Raw genomic sequence first — 17830 nt, forward strand, 5'->3', positions numbered from 1 at the left:
ATAATGACATGAGCAGAAATCAGTGTCTGTACTGAAGTAACTTTCTACTCTGAGTTAAAACAAATTAAACCAATCCTAAATGTGCCAGGTAAGCTATCACATGACTAGCATGCCAATACAGTGAAAACCACTGAGGATGCAATTTCATGGTGATTAATACTTTCAGATATGGCATAATTGGAGTAATCATTTCAAACAGGAACTAAATTCTGATAATTATCATAATTATTCTTCTCTTATGTTGTGCACTTATGATGAACAGAGATCAAATTCTGACACAATTTCAATTAAGGCCTTTCTCTGAACACATGTTTTATGATGAACCCAGTTCTGTTACTTACACCTGTTATCAGTCAACTGATAAAGAAGAAAGAGCTGTGATTGGCTCTCATGACAATTTAAAATAATTGCACTGCAGGCCCCTTACCATGGCACTGCTGTGAACAGCTATTGTTTTTTTGCTTGTGTTAGGTCAGCAAAAGTCATTTTAGGACTCATTTGATCTTATTTCTGAGGCCATGGGACGTATTCTATAGTAACTATTGGGGATTTGTTCCATTCCAAAGCTACACATTTCTAATATTTAAGATGACTGGGCAAACATGTCTTCTGCAGTGTGGTGCTAGTATGGCTGGTGATGATTGGAAAGATTCAGGCAAGCAATAAATGTAAGACTACAGCCTACAATTGCACTTGTGAAATGGTCAAAACTTGATACAAGTCACTGACCTTGTGCTAGCAAAACAGCAGCTGATATATATGTATCTTTATTATCTATCCATAGCTTCCCATCATGAATTTGAGCCTGGCATTTGAGACATGAGCAATCAGCCCCAGGTTGCCAGTTACCAGCTCAAGTCCCAGCCTGTGTCCCAGCAGCATTGCTTGTTCTTGAATATTCTGTTCACTGCCACTAAAGCTGAACCCACTAATAACCGCTGACTAATCTCATTTCAAGTATCTTGGCAATTTAGGACATGGGCCTTATTCAAGATTATGCAATAACAAACTTCAGACAAATAAAGATTTTTTTCTAATTTGTGTCCAATCAAATTTCTTACCAAAGGTTTAGGAATAAGTCATGATTACTGATTGTGGTTGGTCTGTTGCACGTATGGGACAGAAAGTGTGGTCGTTCTTTGTATCAACTGATGTGTTTTAAACCCTGCACTTTTCCTTCCCTCTTAATGGGTACTAGAACTTATATAATACTGAGGAGCTCCTCAGCTAACCTGGCTCATTCTGGTCTATAACTTCATGTATTACTGACTGGATGCAACAGCTGATCAAGCTGCAGTGAAACTACAGTATATTGCAACAGATAAGGTTATTAAACTGACTTGAACTGTTAGGTTATTTTTCACCTTTGTTTTCTCACTTGGCTCAGTTTCACTCACCCTGATGCCTTGTTGGGTGGCACATGTGGCCCCTCCCTCTGTCCACACATTATACAGTATATAGATCACCTTGTTGCAATATGACTACTCTTTCCCCATTTTCCTTATCTTTTTGATTTTCTTAAGGGTTGACCAAGAGATTACTAAAATATAATCAATGAATATTGGTGTTATAAACTGACAACAGGCAACAGCATGTCAGACTGGGGAGCATCACATCCAAAGCGCGGTCCATCAGCACTGGTGCCCCCCAGGGGTGTGTCCTCTCCCCACTGCTCTTCTCCCTCTACACAAATGACTGCACCTCAGAGAACCCGTCTGTGAAAATTCTGAAGTTTGCAGATGACACAATCGTCATTGGCCTGATCCAGGACGGTGACGAGTCAGCTTACAGACAGGAAGTAGAACAGCTGGTCCATTGGTGCAGTCACAACCACCTGGAGCTAAATCCGAATAAGACTGTGGAGATGACAATGGACTTTAGGAGAAGACACCCCCCCCCCCCCCCCCCCCATCCTGGTTACAAACTGTTTAAACTCCTTCCTTCTGGTAGGCGGTACAGGTCACTGTTTGCCAGAACTATCCGGCACAAAGACAGCTTCTTTCCCCAAGTAGTCACTCTGTTGAACACTGAAATAGCCTCCCATCCTTACACTGGACAAGACAATCACAAGTGTCCTGCTCATCTGCCTCATTTGTTTAACCATACAGTATCATTATTTGTCTATTGCACAGCATTGCCTTGCGCTGTATTTATTTTTAAAAATCTTAGTCTACCAACACTCTCATTGCACTATTCCACAGATTCACTGTTATTGTATATAGTTTTTATTTTTTTATCCTCATCTTATTGTATATAGTATCTTTTATGTTCTTCCTGCTAGGTGTTTGTTTTTGTACTTAAGAGCAAAGTCTAACCGGAGTCAAATTCCTTGTTTGTACATGCAAACTTGGTCAATAAAGCTGATTCTGATTCTGTCACTTGGTGTATTGCTGACAATTAATTTTCCAGAGATTGTTAGGGCATCCACTAAGGCCATGAAAGTGTTTTTTCCTACCACAAGAGGGAACCACCTGCCATTAAAATCAAGGCTAGCCTGGGAATGAACAGCTGAAGGTTTAAGACAGTACAGTGATAAATAAAATATACTGATGCAAAATGGCATGAAGGCTTCCAAAGGATACACTTCTACAGTTTGTTGTTTCTGGATTTTTCTCACTGATTATAGACAAGAGACAGAGAGAGTTTTTGATTCCATACTTACATCTTATGGTAACTAAGGTCATTTTAAAAGAAAACTGAAAATATGTTAATATATATTTGCTATGATTAAAATAAAACTACCATATTTACTCAAAACGGGGAATGTCTGAGGCTTTAAATGGACAATCCACTTTCAAAATATTTTATAATGCAGTAATCATTGCAATTGTGGCTGTTTGGCACGAATAATAATGATATGAAGAATTACTGTCAGGTGATGCATTTTAGCTGAACAGAGATGAAAAGTGAACATGTGTTTTGTGATGAAACCTTTTCATATTTCCTTATTTCATTGGTCTGTGATTTCGCCAAAATAAATTTCTTTTTGAGCTGATCTGATAATGCATATGATCTTTTAATATTTTTCTACATCATTTCACTAGATGACGAGGCAAGTTTTTGATTCTGCAAGTCTGGCTGGTTTTTAATTTTATTAACAATGATGAAAATGATACCGTTTTATTTAACTGAATTATCAGATTCTCAGTCTTAGAAACACAAACAATATTTTTGGATTTTTCTGTGATGCATTGGTGGAGGCAGAACAATGACACCTCCTAATGAAGGATCTTTTGAACACCTGTGTATCACAGTGAACACTGCAATTGCTTTCACCTGTTTCCAGTTAATCTTTTAGGAAAAGCGAGCTGTGATTGGCTCCCATAATAACTTAAAATAGCTGCATTCTAGGTTTCCTGCTACTGCACCACTGAGGAAGGCAGACAGAGTTTTGCTTGTGTTGGGTCAGCTTAAGTCCGATAGAGGCATTTCAGTTTGCATTTGATCTTAATTCTGGCTGAAGCCATGGGACTCGTTCTACGGTAAAGTTTAAGTATTGTTTATGTGCTCAAGACTATTCATTTACAATATTTAAATTAACTGAGATTGTAAGCGAAACATTATTTTCTCTTTTAGTGTGGTGCTACTATGGCTGCTGCTTATTGGAAAGCTTCAGGGAAAAATTGCACGTAAGACCATATGTTCTAGTTAGCCATTAAATATAAGTTTAAATTATTTATTTTTTAAACCAGATAACTTAACTGAGCTGCTCATTTAGCACATACTGAAGTCTTTAAACTAATTGCAACTGATAATTTAGATTGCAGAAATTGACATTTTGGGATTTTCAAAGGCAAACAGTGAATACTTGAATGTTGTTTGTGGAATAGATTCCTACCATGGATTTGAGCCTGGCACTTTGGACATGAGCTATGAGCTGCAGGGTCTGAACTACCAACCAAAGCCCAAGCCTCAGACCCCAGTTCCCCAGCAGCCTCGCTACCAGCCGCAGCAGCCTGAGGCCCCGGTTCCCCAGCAGCCCCGCTACCAGCCGCAGCAGCCTGAGGCCCAGGTTCCCCAGCAGCCCCGCTACCAGCCGCAGCAGCCTGAGGCCCCGGTTCCCCAGCAGCCCCGCTACCAGCCGCAGCAGCCTGAGGCCCCGGTTCCCCAGCAGCCCCGCTACCAGCCGCAGCAGCCTGAGGCCCAGGTTCCCCAGCAGCCTCGCTACCAGCCGCAGCAGCCTGAGGCCCAGGTTCCCCAGCAGCCTCGCTACCAGCCGCAGCAGCCTGAGGCCCAGGTTCCCCAGCAGCCTCGCTACCAGCCGCAGCAGCCTGAGGCCCAGGTTCCCCAGCAGCCTCGCTACCAGCCGCAGCAGCCTGAGGCCCAGGTTCCCCAGCAGCCTCGCTACCAGCCGCAGCAGCCTGAGGCCCAGGTTCCCCAGCAGCCTCGCTACCAGCCGCAGCAGCCTGAGGCCCAGGTTCCCCAGCAGCCTCGCTACCAGCCGCAGCAGCCTCGCTACCAGACGCAGCCTGGGGCCCAGGTTCCCCAGCAGCCTCGCTACCAGCAGCCGCAGCCTGGCTACCAGACGCAGCCTGGGGCCCAGGTTCCCCAGCAGCCTCGCTACCAGCAGCCGCAGCCTGGCTACCAGACGCAGCCTGGGGCCCAGGTTCCCCAGCAGCCTCGCTACCAGCAGCCGCAGCCTGGCTACCAGACGCAGCCTGGGGCCCAGGTTCCCCAGCAGCCTCGCTACCAGCAGCCGCAGCCTGGCTACCAGCAGCAGCCTCGCTACCAGCAGCCGCAGCCTGAGGCCCCGGTTCCCCAGAAGCCTCGCTACCAGCCTCGGGCCCCGGTTCCCCAGAAGCTTCGCTACCAGCCGCAGCCTCAGGCCCCGGTTCCCCAGAAGCCTCGCTACCAGCCGCAGCCTCAGGCCCCGGTTCCCCAGAAGCCTCGCTACCAGCCGCAGCCTCAGGCCCCGGTTCCCCAGAAGCCTCGCTACCAGCCGCAGCCTCAGGCCCCGGTTCCCCAGAAGCCTCGCTACCAGCCGCAGCCTCAGGCCCCGGTTCCCCAGAAGCCTCGCTACCAGCCGCAGCCTCAGGCCCCGGTTCCCCAGAAGCCTCGCTACCAGCCGCAGCCTCAGGCCCCGGTTCCCCAGAAGCCTCGCTACCAGCCGCAGCCTCAGGCCCCGGTTCCCCAGAAGCCTCGCTACCAGCCGCAGCCTCAGGCCCCGGTTCCCCAGAAGCCTCGCTACCAGCCGCAGCCTCAGGCCCCGGTTCCCCAGAAGCCTCGCTACCAGCCCAGTGGCAGTTTTGGTCTTGCTGCGCAGACAGAAGCTGCACCCAGCACAGATGCAATGGGGTGGGTTTACACAACATAATTTCTTGTTCATTTCCAAGTTGACTGTCTCATGACACTGATTTTTAACTTTTAAAGTGGGACCTATCTGAACTATGGAGGCAAAGGAAGACTTGGCTAAAACTCAAACTAGAGCATAAGGCATAGACTGAAGGGTAAGTGTAGTGTAAATTCAGTTCCTGTGTATGTGAAGGATAAATGCCTGGATGTTCTGCATTTTCAGTTACTGCAATACAACCACTGACTAATCTCTCATTTCATTTCAGACTATACCTGGATGTGGTTTAAACTGTCAAGCATGTACTATCAAAATCTTAAAATAAAGTCTCATGTACAATATGAAAATCTACTTTATTTGAAAATTGAATGGGGTTTTTGTGCCATAACACTATCTGCGAAGTTACACATTGATGTTCCTGCTTTTAAATGCTCTCATTTGAAAGTTGCCAGTTTAGTTGTCATCAACTGCTCAATAGCTCCAGTGCTGCATTTCATCCTAATGGATTCTGCTTTCCCTTTTTTGTTGGCATTCACCAGCTGCTGGTTTTAAGTCGAACAGACTTGGAATGGGGGGTGGTCTTCTGATTACCGGCATTTAAGACGATGCAATCATGTCGGTGTTTTAGAGTATAATTTAACCCCCTTGCACTTTCTTGGGCTCTTGTGAAATCTTTCATAATTAAGATGTCTAAAATTCCATACTTGCATCTCACGGTAACTAAGGTCATTTTAAAAGAAAACTGAAAATATGTTAATATATATTTGCTATGATTAAAATAAAACTACCATATTTACTCAAAACGGGGAATGTCTGAGGCTTTAAATGGACAATCCACTTTCAAAATATTTTATAATGCAGTAATCATTGCAATTGTGGCTGTTTGGCATGAATAATGATATGAAGAATTACTGTCAGGTGATGCATTTTAGCTGAACAGAGATGAAAAGTGAACATGTGTTTTGTGATGAAACCTTTTCATATTTCCTTATTTCATTGGTCTGTGATTTCGCCAAAATAAATTTCATTTTGAGCTGATCTGATAATGCATATGACCTTTTAATATTTTTCTACATCATTTCACTAGATGACGAGGCAAGTTTTTGATTCTGCAAGTAGGAAAGTGACATATCTTGTCATTGGAGGGAACTCACTCCAACGAAATTTGTTCTCGGCATTTAACCCACCCAAGTGACGTGCACACACACACAGCAAACCCGGGGCAGTGGGCGACCGCGTGCAGCGCCCGGGGAGCAGTGGGGGTTAGGTACCTTGCTCAAGGGTACTTCAGCCATGGACACCGGGACGGGGAATCGAACCAGCGATCCACCGGTTACGGGTCCGACACCCTAACCGCTGATCCACGACTGCCCCAAAGTCTGGCTGGTTTTTAATTTTATTAACAATGATGAAAATGATACCGTTTTATTTAACTGAATTATCAGATTCTCAGTCTTAGAAACACAAACAATATTTTTGGATTTTTCTGTGATGCATTGGTGGAGGCAGAACAATGACACCTCCTAATGAAGGATCTTTTGAACACCTGTGTATCACAGTGAACACTGCAATTGCTTTCACCTGTTTCCAGTTAATCTTTTAGGAAAAGCGAGCTGTGATTGGCTCCCATAATAACTTAAAATAGCTGCATTCTAGGTTTCCTGCTACTGCACCACTGAGGAAGGCAGACAGAGTTTTGCTTGTGTTGGGTCAGCTTAAGTCCGATAGAGGCATTTCAGTTTGCATTTGATCTTAATTCTGGCTGAAGCCATGGGACTCGTTCTACGGTAAAGTTTAAGTATTGTTTATGTGCTCAAGACTATTCATTTACAATATTTAAATTAACTGAGATTGTAAGCGAAACATTATTTTCTCTTTTAGTGTGGTGCTACTATGGCTGCTGCTTATTGGAAAGCTTCAGGGAAAAATTGCACGTAAGACCATATGTTCTAGTTAGCCATTAAATATAAGTTTAAATTATTTATTTTTTAAACCAGATAACTTAACTGAGCTGCTCATTTAGCACATACTGAAGTCTTTAAACTAATTGCAACTGATAATTTAGATTGCAGAAATTGACATTTTGGGATTTTCAAAGGCAAACCGTGAATACTTGAATGTTGTTTGTGGAATAGATTCCTACCATGGATTTGAGCCTGGCACTTTGGACATGAGCTATGAGCTGCAGGGTCTGAACTACCAACCAAAGCCCAAGCCTCAGACCCCAGTTCCCCAGCAGCCTCGCTACCAGCCGCAGCAGCCTCAGGCCCCGGTTCCCCAGCAGCCTCGCTACCAGCCGCAGCAGCCTGAGGCCCAGGTTCCCCAGCAGCCTCGCTACCAGCCGCAGCAGCCTGAGGCCCAGGTTCCCCAGCAGCCTCGCTACCAGCCGCAGCAGCCTGAGGCCCAGGTTCCCCAGCAGCCTCGCTACCAGCCGCAGCAGCCTGAGGCCCAGGTTCCCCAGCAGCCTCGCTACCAGCCGCAGCAGCCTGAGGCCCAGGTTCCCCAGCAGCCTCGCTACCAGCCGCAGCAGCCTCGCTACCAGACGCAGCCTGGGGCCCAGGTTCCCCAGCAGCCTCGCTACCAGCAGCCGCAGCCTGGCTACCAGACGCAGCCTGGGGCCCAGGTTCCCCAGCAGCCTCGCTACCAGCAGCCACAGCCTGGCTACCAGCAGCAGCCTCGCTACCAGCAGCCGCAGCCTGGCTACCAGCAGCAGCCTCGCTACCAGCAGCCGCAGCCTGGCTACCAGCAGCAGCCTCGCTACCAGCAGCCGCAGCCTGGCTACCAGCAGCAGCCTCGCTACCAGCAGCCGCAGCCTGGCTACCAGCAGCAGCCTCGCTACCAGCAGCCGCAGCCTGGCTACCAGCAGCAGCCTCGCTACCAGCAGCCGCAGCCTCAGGCCCCGGTTCCCCAGAAGCCTCGCTACCAGCCGCAGCCTCAGGCCCCGGTTCCCCAGAAGCCTCGCTACCAGCCGCAGCCTCAGGCCCCGGTTCCCCAGAAGCCTCGCTACCAGCCGCAGCCTCAGGCCCCGGTTCCCCAGAAGCCTCGCTACCAGCCCAGTGGCAGTTTTGGTCTTGCTGCGCAGACAGAAGCTGCACCCAGCACAGATGCAATGGGGTGGGTTTACACAACATAATTTCTTGTTCATTTCCAAGTTGACTGTCTCATGACACTGATTTTTAACTTTTAAAGTGGGACCTATCTGAACTATGGAGGCAAAGGAAGACTTGGCTAAAACTCAAACTAGAGCATAAGGCATAGACTGAAGGGTAAGTGTAGTGTAAATTCAGTTCCTGTGTATGTGAAGGATAAATGCCTGGATGTTCTGCATTTTCAGTTACTGCAATACAACCACTGACTAATCTCTCATTTCATTTCAGACTATACCTGGATGTGGTTTAAACTGTCAAGCATGTACTATCAAAATCTTAAAATAAAGTCTCATGTACAATATGAAAATCTACTTTATTTGAAAATTGAATGGGGGTTTTTGTGCCATAACAACTAAGCTGAGGTTTTTGTACCTTAACACTATCTGCGAAGTTGCACATTGATGTTCCTGCTTTTAAATGCTCATTTGAAAGTTGCCAGTTTAGTTGTCATCAACTGCTCAATAGCTCCAGTGCTGCATTTCATCCTAATGGACTCTGCTTTCCCTTTTTTGTTGGCATTCACCAGCTGCTGGTTTTAAGTCGAACAGACTTGGGGTGGGGGGTGGTCTTCTGATTACCGGCATTTAAGACGATGCAATCATGTCGGTGTTTTAGAGTATAATGTAACCCTCTTGCACTTTCTTGGGCTCTTGTCAAATCAGAATGTACATGTGAAATCTTTCATAATTAAGATGTCTAAAATTTGCGAGTAACATGCAGCTTTGGCAGTAACTTTTGATGCATGGAGGTATCATGGCTGACGCTAATAACTGCTATTGTGTTGCAACACACTACGCGCTTCTGTGAATGCCAAGTTACCCAAATTCCTATCTCTTCTGTAGTCCCTGAACGCAGCATAAGAGCCGCCCCGCTCTGCCGGATTTGAGCCACTCGTTAGTCTATCTTTGCCAGTGGTAGTCATCTCTTCAATCAAAAGGAGCCCGTGGATCGTCCACCTGGTTCACATCTGTACACTTTGTTTTATGACCAGGTGCGATGAAGCGGAAAGTAAACGATATTTAGGAGCAGGCTAAATGACTGCTGTGCAACAGGCAACTGGGCTGCAAACTCACTGAAGGCTCATCTGTTTTGGAGGAACTGTTGCACAAAATCCCTCTGCGATGTCTCTGCTGTGTGTCAGAGGTAAGGTCCCACTTCGTACCTGTAGGCTGCACTTTTTTTTTCCTTCTTAATTGAATTGAATTGAAATCAATATAGAACCAGAAGAATATTAAAGTAATCTATGACTTCTATGAGCTGCCTTGCTGGCAGGCTGAGGCTGTTTAATGAAAGAAGACAAAGTTAATTCTCGGCAGGATTTATTTGAAGAAATATCAAACAAAAGCCGCTACTTCCACTTCCTGAATAGGAGTGTCATTGAATTTAAAGAATTTAAAGCAGGCTAGAAAATCTGTCGCGGAATATTATGTAATGGTGATGGAGTCTTATCGTTTTTCCACCAGAGAAGTTGATGGGAGTAGGTATCCCGTTAATTGTAAGAAAAATATGCATAAAATGAACGAACTTTAGAGGTTTTCAGCAATTGCTCTGAAGGTAGCCACATGTGTGATTTATACAGTATCTCATGTTGCCAGTGGACATTGTGTATTTGCCCCTGTGTGTTACATTCAATGGCCGGGATGAGGTCATGATAGAACCTCAGTGTATTTTGTGCTCTGTCCTGACATTAGGCTGTAACAAATTACCAAAAGAAAACAGCAAACTACAGTGGCTACCTTCTTAAACTGTCAGAAGTGACAAACATACATAGATGAGATACTGATCACTGTTAAAACACAGCTTTGGCCCTGCGGTGTTCTTCCATATGAAGGGAAGTGAGACTATTTAGAGAATGTATTTGATTGCAAGAACAAAGCATTTCTTTATATTAGAGTGATACTGACCTGGTTAAAATTATGATATTGTTGGGACATGTCTTTAATTCTAGGAGAAAACATTTTACTCAGTTTTAGAAAAGCAAGGCTTCAATACTTGAAATAAACCCTGATAGGTGTGAAAAAGTGCTGAGTACCACCGCTGGATCGATAAATCTGCCAATGACAACCGAGAGTGAGAAAAATGTGTTGTTCACCAAAAAGCACACATGTATTTGTATGTAAAATGTCCTGCTTTTGGTGACTTTTTTTTTTTTTAACAAGGAAGTTACAATGTTACATTTTCACATTTTCTAGCTAAAGTGTCTTGCAGTGCAAGTTAAAAAATATAAATTGGGATCATTGTTAGTCCAAGGCATTAAAATGTGTAATATTGTTTAAAAGTATTGATCATAACTTTTGATTTTAAAGTCTTGAATATATATGGTTTACCAAGCAACACACCTGAAGACCTTTTATATGGAGACACAAAATTGCTTCTTTTTTGACGGAAGCTGAAGATAGTCAGTTGCAAATGTTTAATAGGCTGAGACTGCTTTCCTGAAGCCTTAAAATTGTTAAATTTCAACTATTTATGGATCTGAAATTCGCTGTGTTCAGATCCAAGCGGGAATTCGCTTACTTTTTTGGTTGACATGTGGCACATTGGGTCCTTTTGTATGTGTGCTGGACAGCACTGACCAGAGTCTCACAGCAGTCTTGAAAGCTCAACTGGCACACTTTGAAATTGATGAAATTTTGATTATCAAGGTAGGAAAAAAACAAGGTTAAAAAAAACACCCTTTAAGAAACCGGTAGCCCTTACTGATTATCATTTGTTTCAGTGTCTCTGATCCTCTTCCAGGTTCTTTTCCCCTCTGACAGTAGTAGCAGTAAGCCTCTGGGGTGTGACCGAAAATGTTAGTGTGTATTTAATATTGGCATAAATAAATAAACAAACTTGATCTCTTGCCCTCTTTATTTCAGAGATATAAAAATCAGTCTAAAAATGGAACCCGTGCTCTTGCTTTTGTCTTGGAAGTGAGGGGAAACTGAATGACTCAAGTACTGCTGAGGTGCCCCTTGGCCAGCCTCTTGATTTGCAGCTATTCAAGTGAAGCTGATCAGTGGCTTCGAGCAGGAGGCTGTGGTTGTACTGGGCAGGTGTGCAACTGAAAGAATAAGGAACAAGTTGTTGCTGAAAAGGAGCATATGTATTGTGGCAGATAAGGTTTAGTTAATTAAAGGGAGTAAAGCACAGATGCTCACTGCCACTAGTTTATTTAACATTTTGGTTCCTTTCCATATTACAAATTGCTCTTCTTTCACAGACGTGCTTGATTGATTTTCACACCATCAAAGTATTGTCTGCCTATCTCTAACTCGCAGCCTCTGGCGTATTGTTTCTCACTGATCATTTTTGACCATTTGTCATCTTGGGTGCGAGTGCTGCTGATGCTGGAGGGCCACCGCTCTATTACAGAATGATGATATAGGGGTGAGGTTGGAGGGTTGGGTGGGGACGGGGGGCACAGCTGGGTCGCAGTGGGCTCAGTCAAGTGCAATTATAAAAAAAAGACCGTCATTTTGTTTCACAGCTTGAGTATGGCTCATGTTTAATAGACATTATTATTTATGACCAGTGTTATGTCTGTTCAGAATTTTTGGACACATATAACGTGATTTTGGTAGACTTAGTTAAGTTGTTAAGTTGTCTTCTGCCCATGTGTGTGATGATGTGGATCCGACAGTTTATTTAGATTCAGTAGCAAAGCAGGAAGTGACCTGATGATTTGACTTGTGAGATGTATATTTGTTTCAGTGTGAACCCGGGCCAAACTTGGACAGAGTCAGATGTTAGTGCAGTATAGGGCTTAAGCTAGTCACTATTTTCATTATCAATGAATCTGCCAGTTATTGGAATGATTAATTATTTAGTCTATAAAATGTCTCAAAATTGTGAAAATGCTCATTACAGTTTCCCAGAGCCCAAATATTCATTATTTCTTTTGTTCAAGACTCTTCATGTATTGTCATAAAGGACAAAAAAAACCCAGCAAATGCTCACATTTAAGAAAGCGGAACCAGCAAATGTTTAATATTCTTGCTTGAAAAGTGACTGAAACGATCAATCGATTATTGAAACAGTTGGCAAGAATTTTTCTTTCAGTCAACTCATAAGTTAACAGCTGAGTTTTGCAGCTCTTGTCTCAACAGTGTATCATCACCTTAGAGCTGCTTGAGTCTCACAAACCGAACCATTGCCATGATGATCCTTTATATGTGTCACGATATTGTCCTGTTTCTGTTGGGTTTTGTTTTTTATGTGGATTCGCACTGGTTTTGTTATTGTTAAAGAGGTGAAAAATTTTGTGTTGGTTTCAGTGTAACTCTTGACTTTGGATGGAATTATTTGAAATCTGAAAATACTCTGTTGTTGCTTTCCCTGTCTGTAGTCTTTTGTCATACACATGTGTAAAAAACCAGTTAGAAACCTGTTTACCTGTATTCATGACCAACAGAATCTGGGTTGTCCAAGAGAAATATATCTGGGGAAATCATGTTTCCCTAATTCCCTAGATTTCTCATTTACATTACAGTAAAAAAATTAGCTCACTGGAGTAGGTTGACTGTAACCTGGTTACTAAAGTGCATGTCATAGCTCTTTGTCAATCTCAAGTATGGGATACTTTGGCTCAGCTGGAGACTGTGATGGACATTCAAAACATCTGACTTTGACACCACAGCTTACGTCCTGTCTCCCTCCTGCAGTCTTAACTGTGACCACAGCCTTTCTCAGTAGTCGTAGCAGTCTTTTTTTGTTGCTTGAAGATGTTTCTTTGTCCTATGAGGAGGGTGCCAGATCAGCAAAATCACATATGTGCTCTCCCGGATTAAAGGAACCCGGACTTTCCATGTCACTGAGGGAAATGCAGACAAACCAGACGAGTGGCATCCTTGTTCTTGAGATCTGTGATACTCAGAGGCTATTTTTCTTCCTTCCTTGTTCCTTGTAGTGTTGAGAGCCCTCAGAGCTTGTATGATGGCTGGCAGTCCTCAGAAAAGAGTGAATGGCTGCAGAATGAAAAGCTGAGGGAGGGAGGGAGGACACAGTCTCTGACAGCTCAGTCAGTACCCACACTCAGCTATTTCTAGATGGCAATTAGCAGTGGAATAAATACATACAGTAATGGTACTGAATAATTTGCAAGTGTGTTGAGTCAGGCTACTGTGAAGAAACTGCATTAGAATGAATTATGCTGCCATAATGGGTGATAAATACAGTACATGCAGGTGGACTGTTGGTCACATCAAGATAACAGCAAGGGGTTCAATTTGGGCGTGTCAGCACAAAAACTGGATTTTTGTTTTGCAATGATAGATGAATGCCTGCTGTGGATTCATAATGGTACGTATTTTATGGGCCACCAGATGCCATAGGTGAGGACAGACCAGGTCAGCAAACGCACCGGTACAGTGCTGGAATGACAGGGACACAAGTAAAGCTTCAGCAGCTCGTTGGGGGGAGGGGGGTGGGGATAGAGGGGGAATAATCCTCTGGCCATCTGCTGCTTTTGCTGTCCTGTGTGTGTGTTTATGCTTGTGTGCATGTGTCTGTGTGTGTGTGTGTGTGGCTGTGACTCACGTGGGACAGGGAATTCACTTCCTTCTTCTCTTTCCCTCCTTTTCATGATAATGCCACTTTTTAGTTTCAGACTCGCCTGTCTCTGATTACATGTAAGCTTTTCTGCCTGCCACTTTTTATTCAGAAGCGTTCAGTTCTCACTTTGAAATGACAATAAATAAAGAGAATATTACAGACCAAAACATGCCGTTTGTCTCTATTCCTAGGGAGAAGTCTGGTCAGCAACATAAGATTATGTCACACTACTAGATCATTCTGATAGATAATCTGTTCAGACCAGTGTTGGATTGGGAACACCCCCAAAATTATCAGGACAAGTGAACCAGACTCAAAAGCTGTTCAAGTATGTGTGTTGGGCCAGAATATAGTGACTTTGGTCGACATTATACCTGCTTTGCGTCAGCATGTTAGCATTGTCACTGTGAGCTGGTTAGCATGCTGACATTTATGGTTGGTTTAAAATCGAACCAAATTCTGGACTGGACTGATGATGCTGAATTTAGCCACTAGGAAAAATAATAAGATCCCATGATTAGTGCCACCACAATCTATCAGGATTTCTCACAACAACCATTCAATTTAACTTTATTTCTTCTTGTGTGTATAACAAATAAAACAAAACGTGTTGTTTTTGATTGTTGACGAATTAACATTGTCCTTGTTAAATAACTAATGCAATATGTGCACAATGGAAATATTGACCCTGGATTAAGAAAGATTAGACCACAATATACATAGCAATGCATGTATAACGGGACTTTAAAGTCTAAGAACGTGCCAAATACATTTTTTCCTAAAGATGGTTTCTGTTATTTTAGCTACTTTTGATCACGCTGATGTATGTTCAAGTGTTCATGTTTTTGCTGAGTTTGGATAAATTTTATTTAATGTTATTAAAAGGGGGTGAAACGACATGATTGACAGCTGAGCCCTGCTCTCCATTCACTCAAGCAGGTGTATCTCGATACAGAGTCTCCTCCTCCTGATCACTACTGCACAGACTCTGGCTCTAAATGCTGTCATTAGCACAAGATTTCAGCACTCATATCCATGATATTTTGGTTTCAGTTCTGTACAGTGGGGGGAAGCTGAGAGGCAACATCCATCTTTATAAGCAGTCTTTGACTACACCCATATTTGTATTGGGCAACAAACTGATTTTGATTGCTGTAGTCTCCATTGTTGTCTTAGAGTTGGAGACACAATGAAGATGAGGACCTTTATATGTATGGGGCATGATGGCACCTGTGTACGAGTGTGTGTGTGTGTGTGTGTGGTGTGTCTGTTTGCCTGTGGCTTCATCATTGATGAAGCCCCATCCCTGGACCCCCTCCTAGTGGATTACTCTTGGACTTCTTGAAGTGTCTCTAATTAGCTCATTATCGTGGTGAAGCAGGGACACAGCAGGGGAGAGAAATTGCAGTTGATTTGTGATTATGCATGGTGATGTATACATGTTAGTGTATATTCTAAATACCCTGACACACTGAGACAGAGGATGATTATCCATTTTCATTTCTTTATTGGGAAGTTGGTTTGGGTAAATAGAGCAACTTTTAGGACAAGACTAGAATGAGATGTTGTGAAACTGCAGGTGAGACTAAGACCTGACTAGTTTATCTCATTCATGGTACTGATTACTGATTAGCACAGTTTTTGTTCATAGCTGTTAATAGAGATAGGTGATAATCTATTTCATGATAACTGGTTATCCAGGATCACCATTGTTAGTTTTGGTGAAGCAAGTAACTCAAAGAGAAACCTCAGAATAACATCTAGCGTACTGATATGGAGGTTGGCTGCTTCAACCATTCCATTCAGTATATGGCACATGTTCTGGCTTTTCAACAAATGGGTGTTACTTAGGCTTTAACATCTTTGGTGACATTGTTGGTACCATACTTTTTATTTTGTTTATTTAATAATCTTTTCTCTGACGTTTTTTTTTTTTTTTTTTTTGCAAAATGTACAACTGTACAGTTAAGTACCAAACTTTCCGCATAACTCCACTGTCAGCACAGGGTCAAAGCGTGGATGGCGGCATATAGTAGATGCATATGCCAGTCACACCTCAGTCAGTTTATATTAATCGGCACACACATGCACACACCTTTATTAGGTCAGCTTGGTGAGGTCTGCAGGAGCTGTCGTTTAATGGAAGTGAGAGGGTGTTAATGACATGGCCACCAGGTTGCCAACCTCCGCACACTCAAACCCACTGTGAGTCGAAGGACTGGAGCTAAAAATAAATCCCTTGTCTGGCCTCTTGTAATGACAGTGCTGTAGTCTACATCTGTCCGTCTACTTCTCCTGTTCAGCAGATTTTTTAGGTGTTAGTGGGCCTGAGAGAAATGAATGAGTCAAGAACACAGGATTATAGTGCTGCTCAATAAGTACTATTTTACTTTATTAATACCTACAGGGACATTCTCTTTTCCCTTGCACACCTATTGTACAAAGAGTTCAAGCGATTAAATGGTCCACATCAGCTAGTAGGGCTCCGGTGACTTGCTCAAGGACACTTCAGCACCATTAAGTTTTAAGAACCCAGCAGGTGGTTTATCCAAATGTATCTTCCAAATGTAATGAAGATATCTCAGAGTTCTTTACAGATTTCTTTGTCCTGCTTGTTCAACATAGTTTTACCAAGCAAGTGGCATGGCTCTGGGAATGGCAATGTCAATCAGTCATTTCATCGCTCTGTCATTCTGTTGCTTGATCTACCACTTTGGTCAAAAGGCTAGAAAAAGAAGCTAGAAAACTACCCTGCTAATCTAAGGCAGTCAATATGGAAAACATTATACCTGCTGTATCTGCTGATTAATTATTAGTCGCTCCTGCAAACAGTTTCAGATAAATTACTAAGCTTGAAGAGGAAAAATGTGTTTGCCCTTGCCTTGGTCTTGTTTGAAATTTTACTGTGTTCAGGAACCATGACACTCAATCCAAACCATTCAGGGAAGAAAGCTGGCAAAATCAGTGAAATGTTCAGACGCAGACACAGGCAGAATCTATGAAGCGTCAGAGTAGGAATTGACCAATGTGTTCTTTAAAGCCAATACTGATGATGATTATTGGTAATCAAAGGGATCAGTAACTGATATTTGGAAGTGATATACATTGACAGTGAAAATAAATAACTGGTGGTGGAATATACTGTGATTAAAAACAGTTTACTCAAATTTTGAAGTACAAATTTCAGGTACCTTTATAAGGGAACTCTGTCTTATTTGTCACGTTAATTCAAAGAGATCATAGCAGAGCCACCAGGGCAGTCATTAAGAGGCTGCAGTCGACAACCTAATGAAAGGAAGAATGTTGTCAGGGTCCATTTGGGTCCACTTTGTAATAAAACTCTGTTATAAAAATATTGATTTAAAAAAACAAACAAACAACATTTTGTAAGTGACCAGATTGACCATAGCATGTGTAGTGTTTGTGTGTGTTTGTTAAAGCTTTGTCTGTGTATCATACACAGAGATTACAGATGTGGTTATGGCATAAGAATTGTCATGCAGTAGAACTCTTAACCTAATGCATGACTCATCACGTGAATATCAGCATCAGTCGTTCTCCCCCAGTGGCTTTACACAATATCTTTAAAGCACTCCAAAAAGCTCATGATGTGTGGAGCCACATGGGGGCCAAAAGTGTATAAATTTGAAAAAAAGATTTGAACTTGAAAGTTGAAATTTCGATCATGAACTTCGAAGAATACAGTGGTTTAACGGTTTAAAACGGCTTACGAAACAGAACCTTATCAATGGCGTCGGTTTCTTCACTGCCCACAATGTGATTATGGTGTAGAGAAAGTGTGGAGTCATACTTTTCACAGTACCTATGTTCCCTGAAGGCAACGTGATAGAGGAAG

At 43.1% G+C, this 17830-nt stretch overlaps 3 protein-coding genes across 6 annotated transcripts in view; all 3 read left to right on the forward strand.

Moving 5' to 3' along the window:
* Window positions 1–3321: 3321 nt before the first annotated feature.
* On the forward strand, window positions 3322–5631 carry LOC124057552 (extensin-like). Of its 3 annotated transcripts, XM_046385937.1 has the most exons (7): window positions 3322–3482; window positions 3577–3629; window positions 3831–4012; window positions 4481–4783; window positions 4826–5295; window positions 5371–5447; window positions 5559–5631. In XM_046385937.1, exons 1-6 carry the CDS (start codon window positions 3466–3468, stop codon window positions 5411–5413), a joined length of 1068 nt encoding a protein of 355 aa, XP_046241893.1. In that variant the 5' UTR covers window positions 3322–3465; the 3' UTR covers window positions 5414–5447; window positions 5559–5631. The 3 variants fall into 3 exon arrangements, with proteins under 3 accessions (XP_046241893.1, XP_046241892.1, XP_046241894.1); XM_046385936.1 differs by having other exon boundaries at window positions 4481–5295; XM_046385938.1 differs by having other exon boundaries at window positions 3831–3922; window positions 4481–5295.
* Window positions 5632–6916: 1285 nt separating this feature from the next.
* On the forward strand, window positions 6917–8740 carry LOC124057554 (protein transport protein SEC24-like). Its single transcript, XM_046385939.1, has 5 exons — window positions 6917–7077; window positions 7172–7224; window positions 7426–8404; window positions 8480–8556; window positions 8668–8740. The coding sequence occupies exons 1-4, from the start codon at window positions 7061–7063 to the stop codon at window positions 8520–8522; spliced, it is 1092 nt and encodes a 363-aa protein (XP_046241895.1). The 5' UTR covers window positions 6917–7060; the 3' UTR covers window positions 8523–8556; window positions 8668–8740.
* A 97-nt stretch (window positions 8741–8837) lies between these two features.
* Window positions 8838–17830, forward strand: part of LOC124057549 (protein unc-13 homolog B-like) — a 156803-nt gene continuing 147810 nt past the window's right edge. For both annotated transcript variants that reach the window (XR_006843128.1, XM_046385932.1), the window contains exon 1: window positions 8838–9582. Coding sequence is in view for 1 of the 2 variants with exons in the window: in XM_046385932.1 (XP_046241888.1) it covers window positions 9561–9582 (22 nt within the window). In the remaining variant the exon portion in view is untranslated. The remainder of the gene's footprint in view (window positions 9583–17830) is intronic.

Source organism: Scatophagus argus, chromosome 4 (assembly GCF_020382885.2).
Source record: "Scatophagus argus isolate fScaArg1 chromosome 4, fScaArg1.pri, whole genome shotgun sequence".
In the NCBI taxonomy this organism is placed as follows: Eukaryota; Metazoa; Chordata; class Actinopteri; family Scatophagidae; genus Scatophagus; species Scatophagus argus.

Coding starts and splice junctions, on each gene's coding strand:
- LOC124057554 (XM_046385939.1), top strand. Junction 7,225..7,425: donor GCTTCAGGGAAAAATTGCAC/GTAAGACCATAT, acceptor TTTGTGGAATAG/ATTCCTACCATGGATTTGAG. Junction 8,405..8,479: donor CCCAGCACAGATGCAATGGG/GTGGGTTTACAC, acceptor TAACTTTTAAAG/TGGGACCTATCTGAACTATG.
- LOC124057552 (XM_046385936.1), top strand. Junction 3,630..3,830: donor GCTTCAGGGAAAAATTGCAC/GTAAGACCATAT, acceptor TTTGTGGAATAG/ATTCCTACCATGGATTTGAG. Junction 4,013..4,480: donor CGCAGCAGCCTGAGGCCCAG/GTTCCCCAGCAG, acceptor CCTGGGGCCCAG/GTTCCCCAGCAGCCTCGCTA.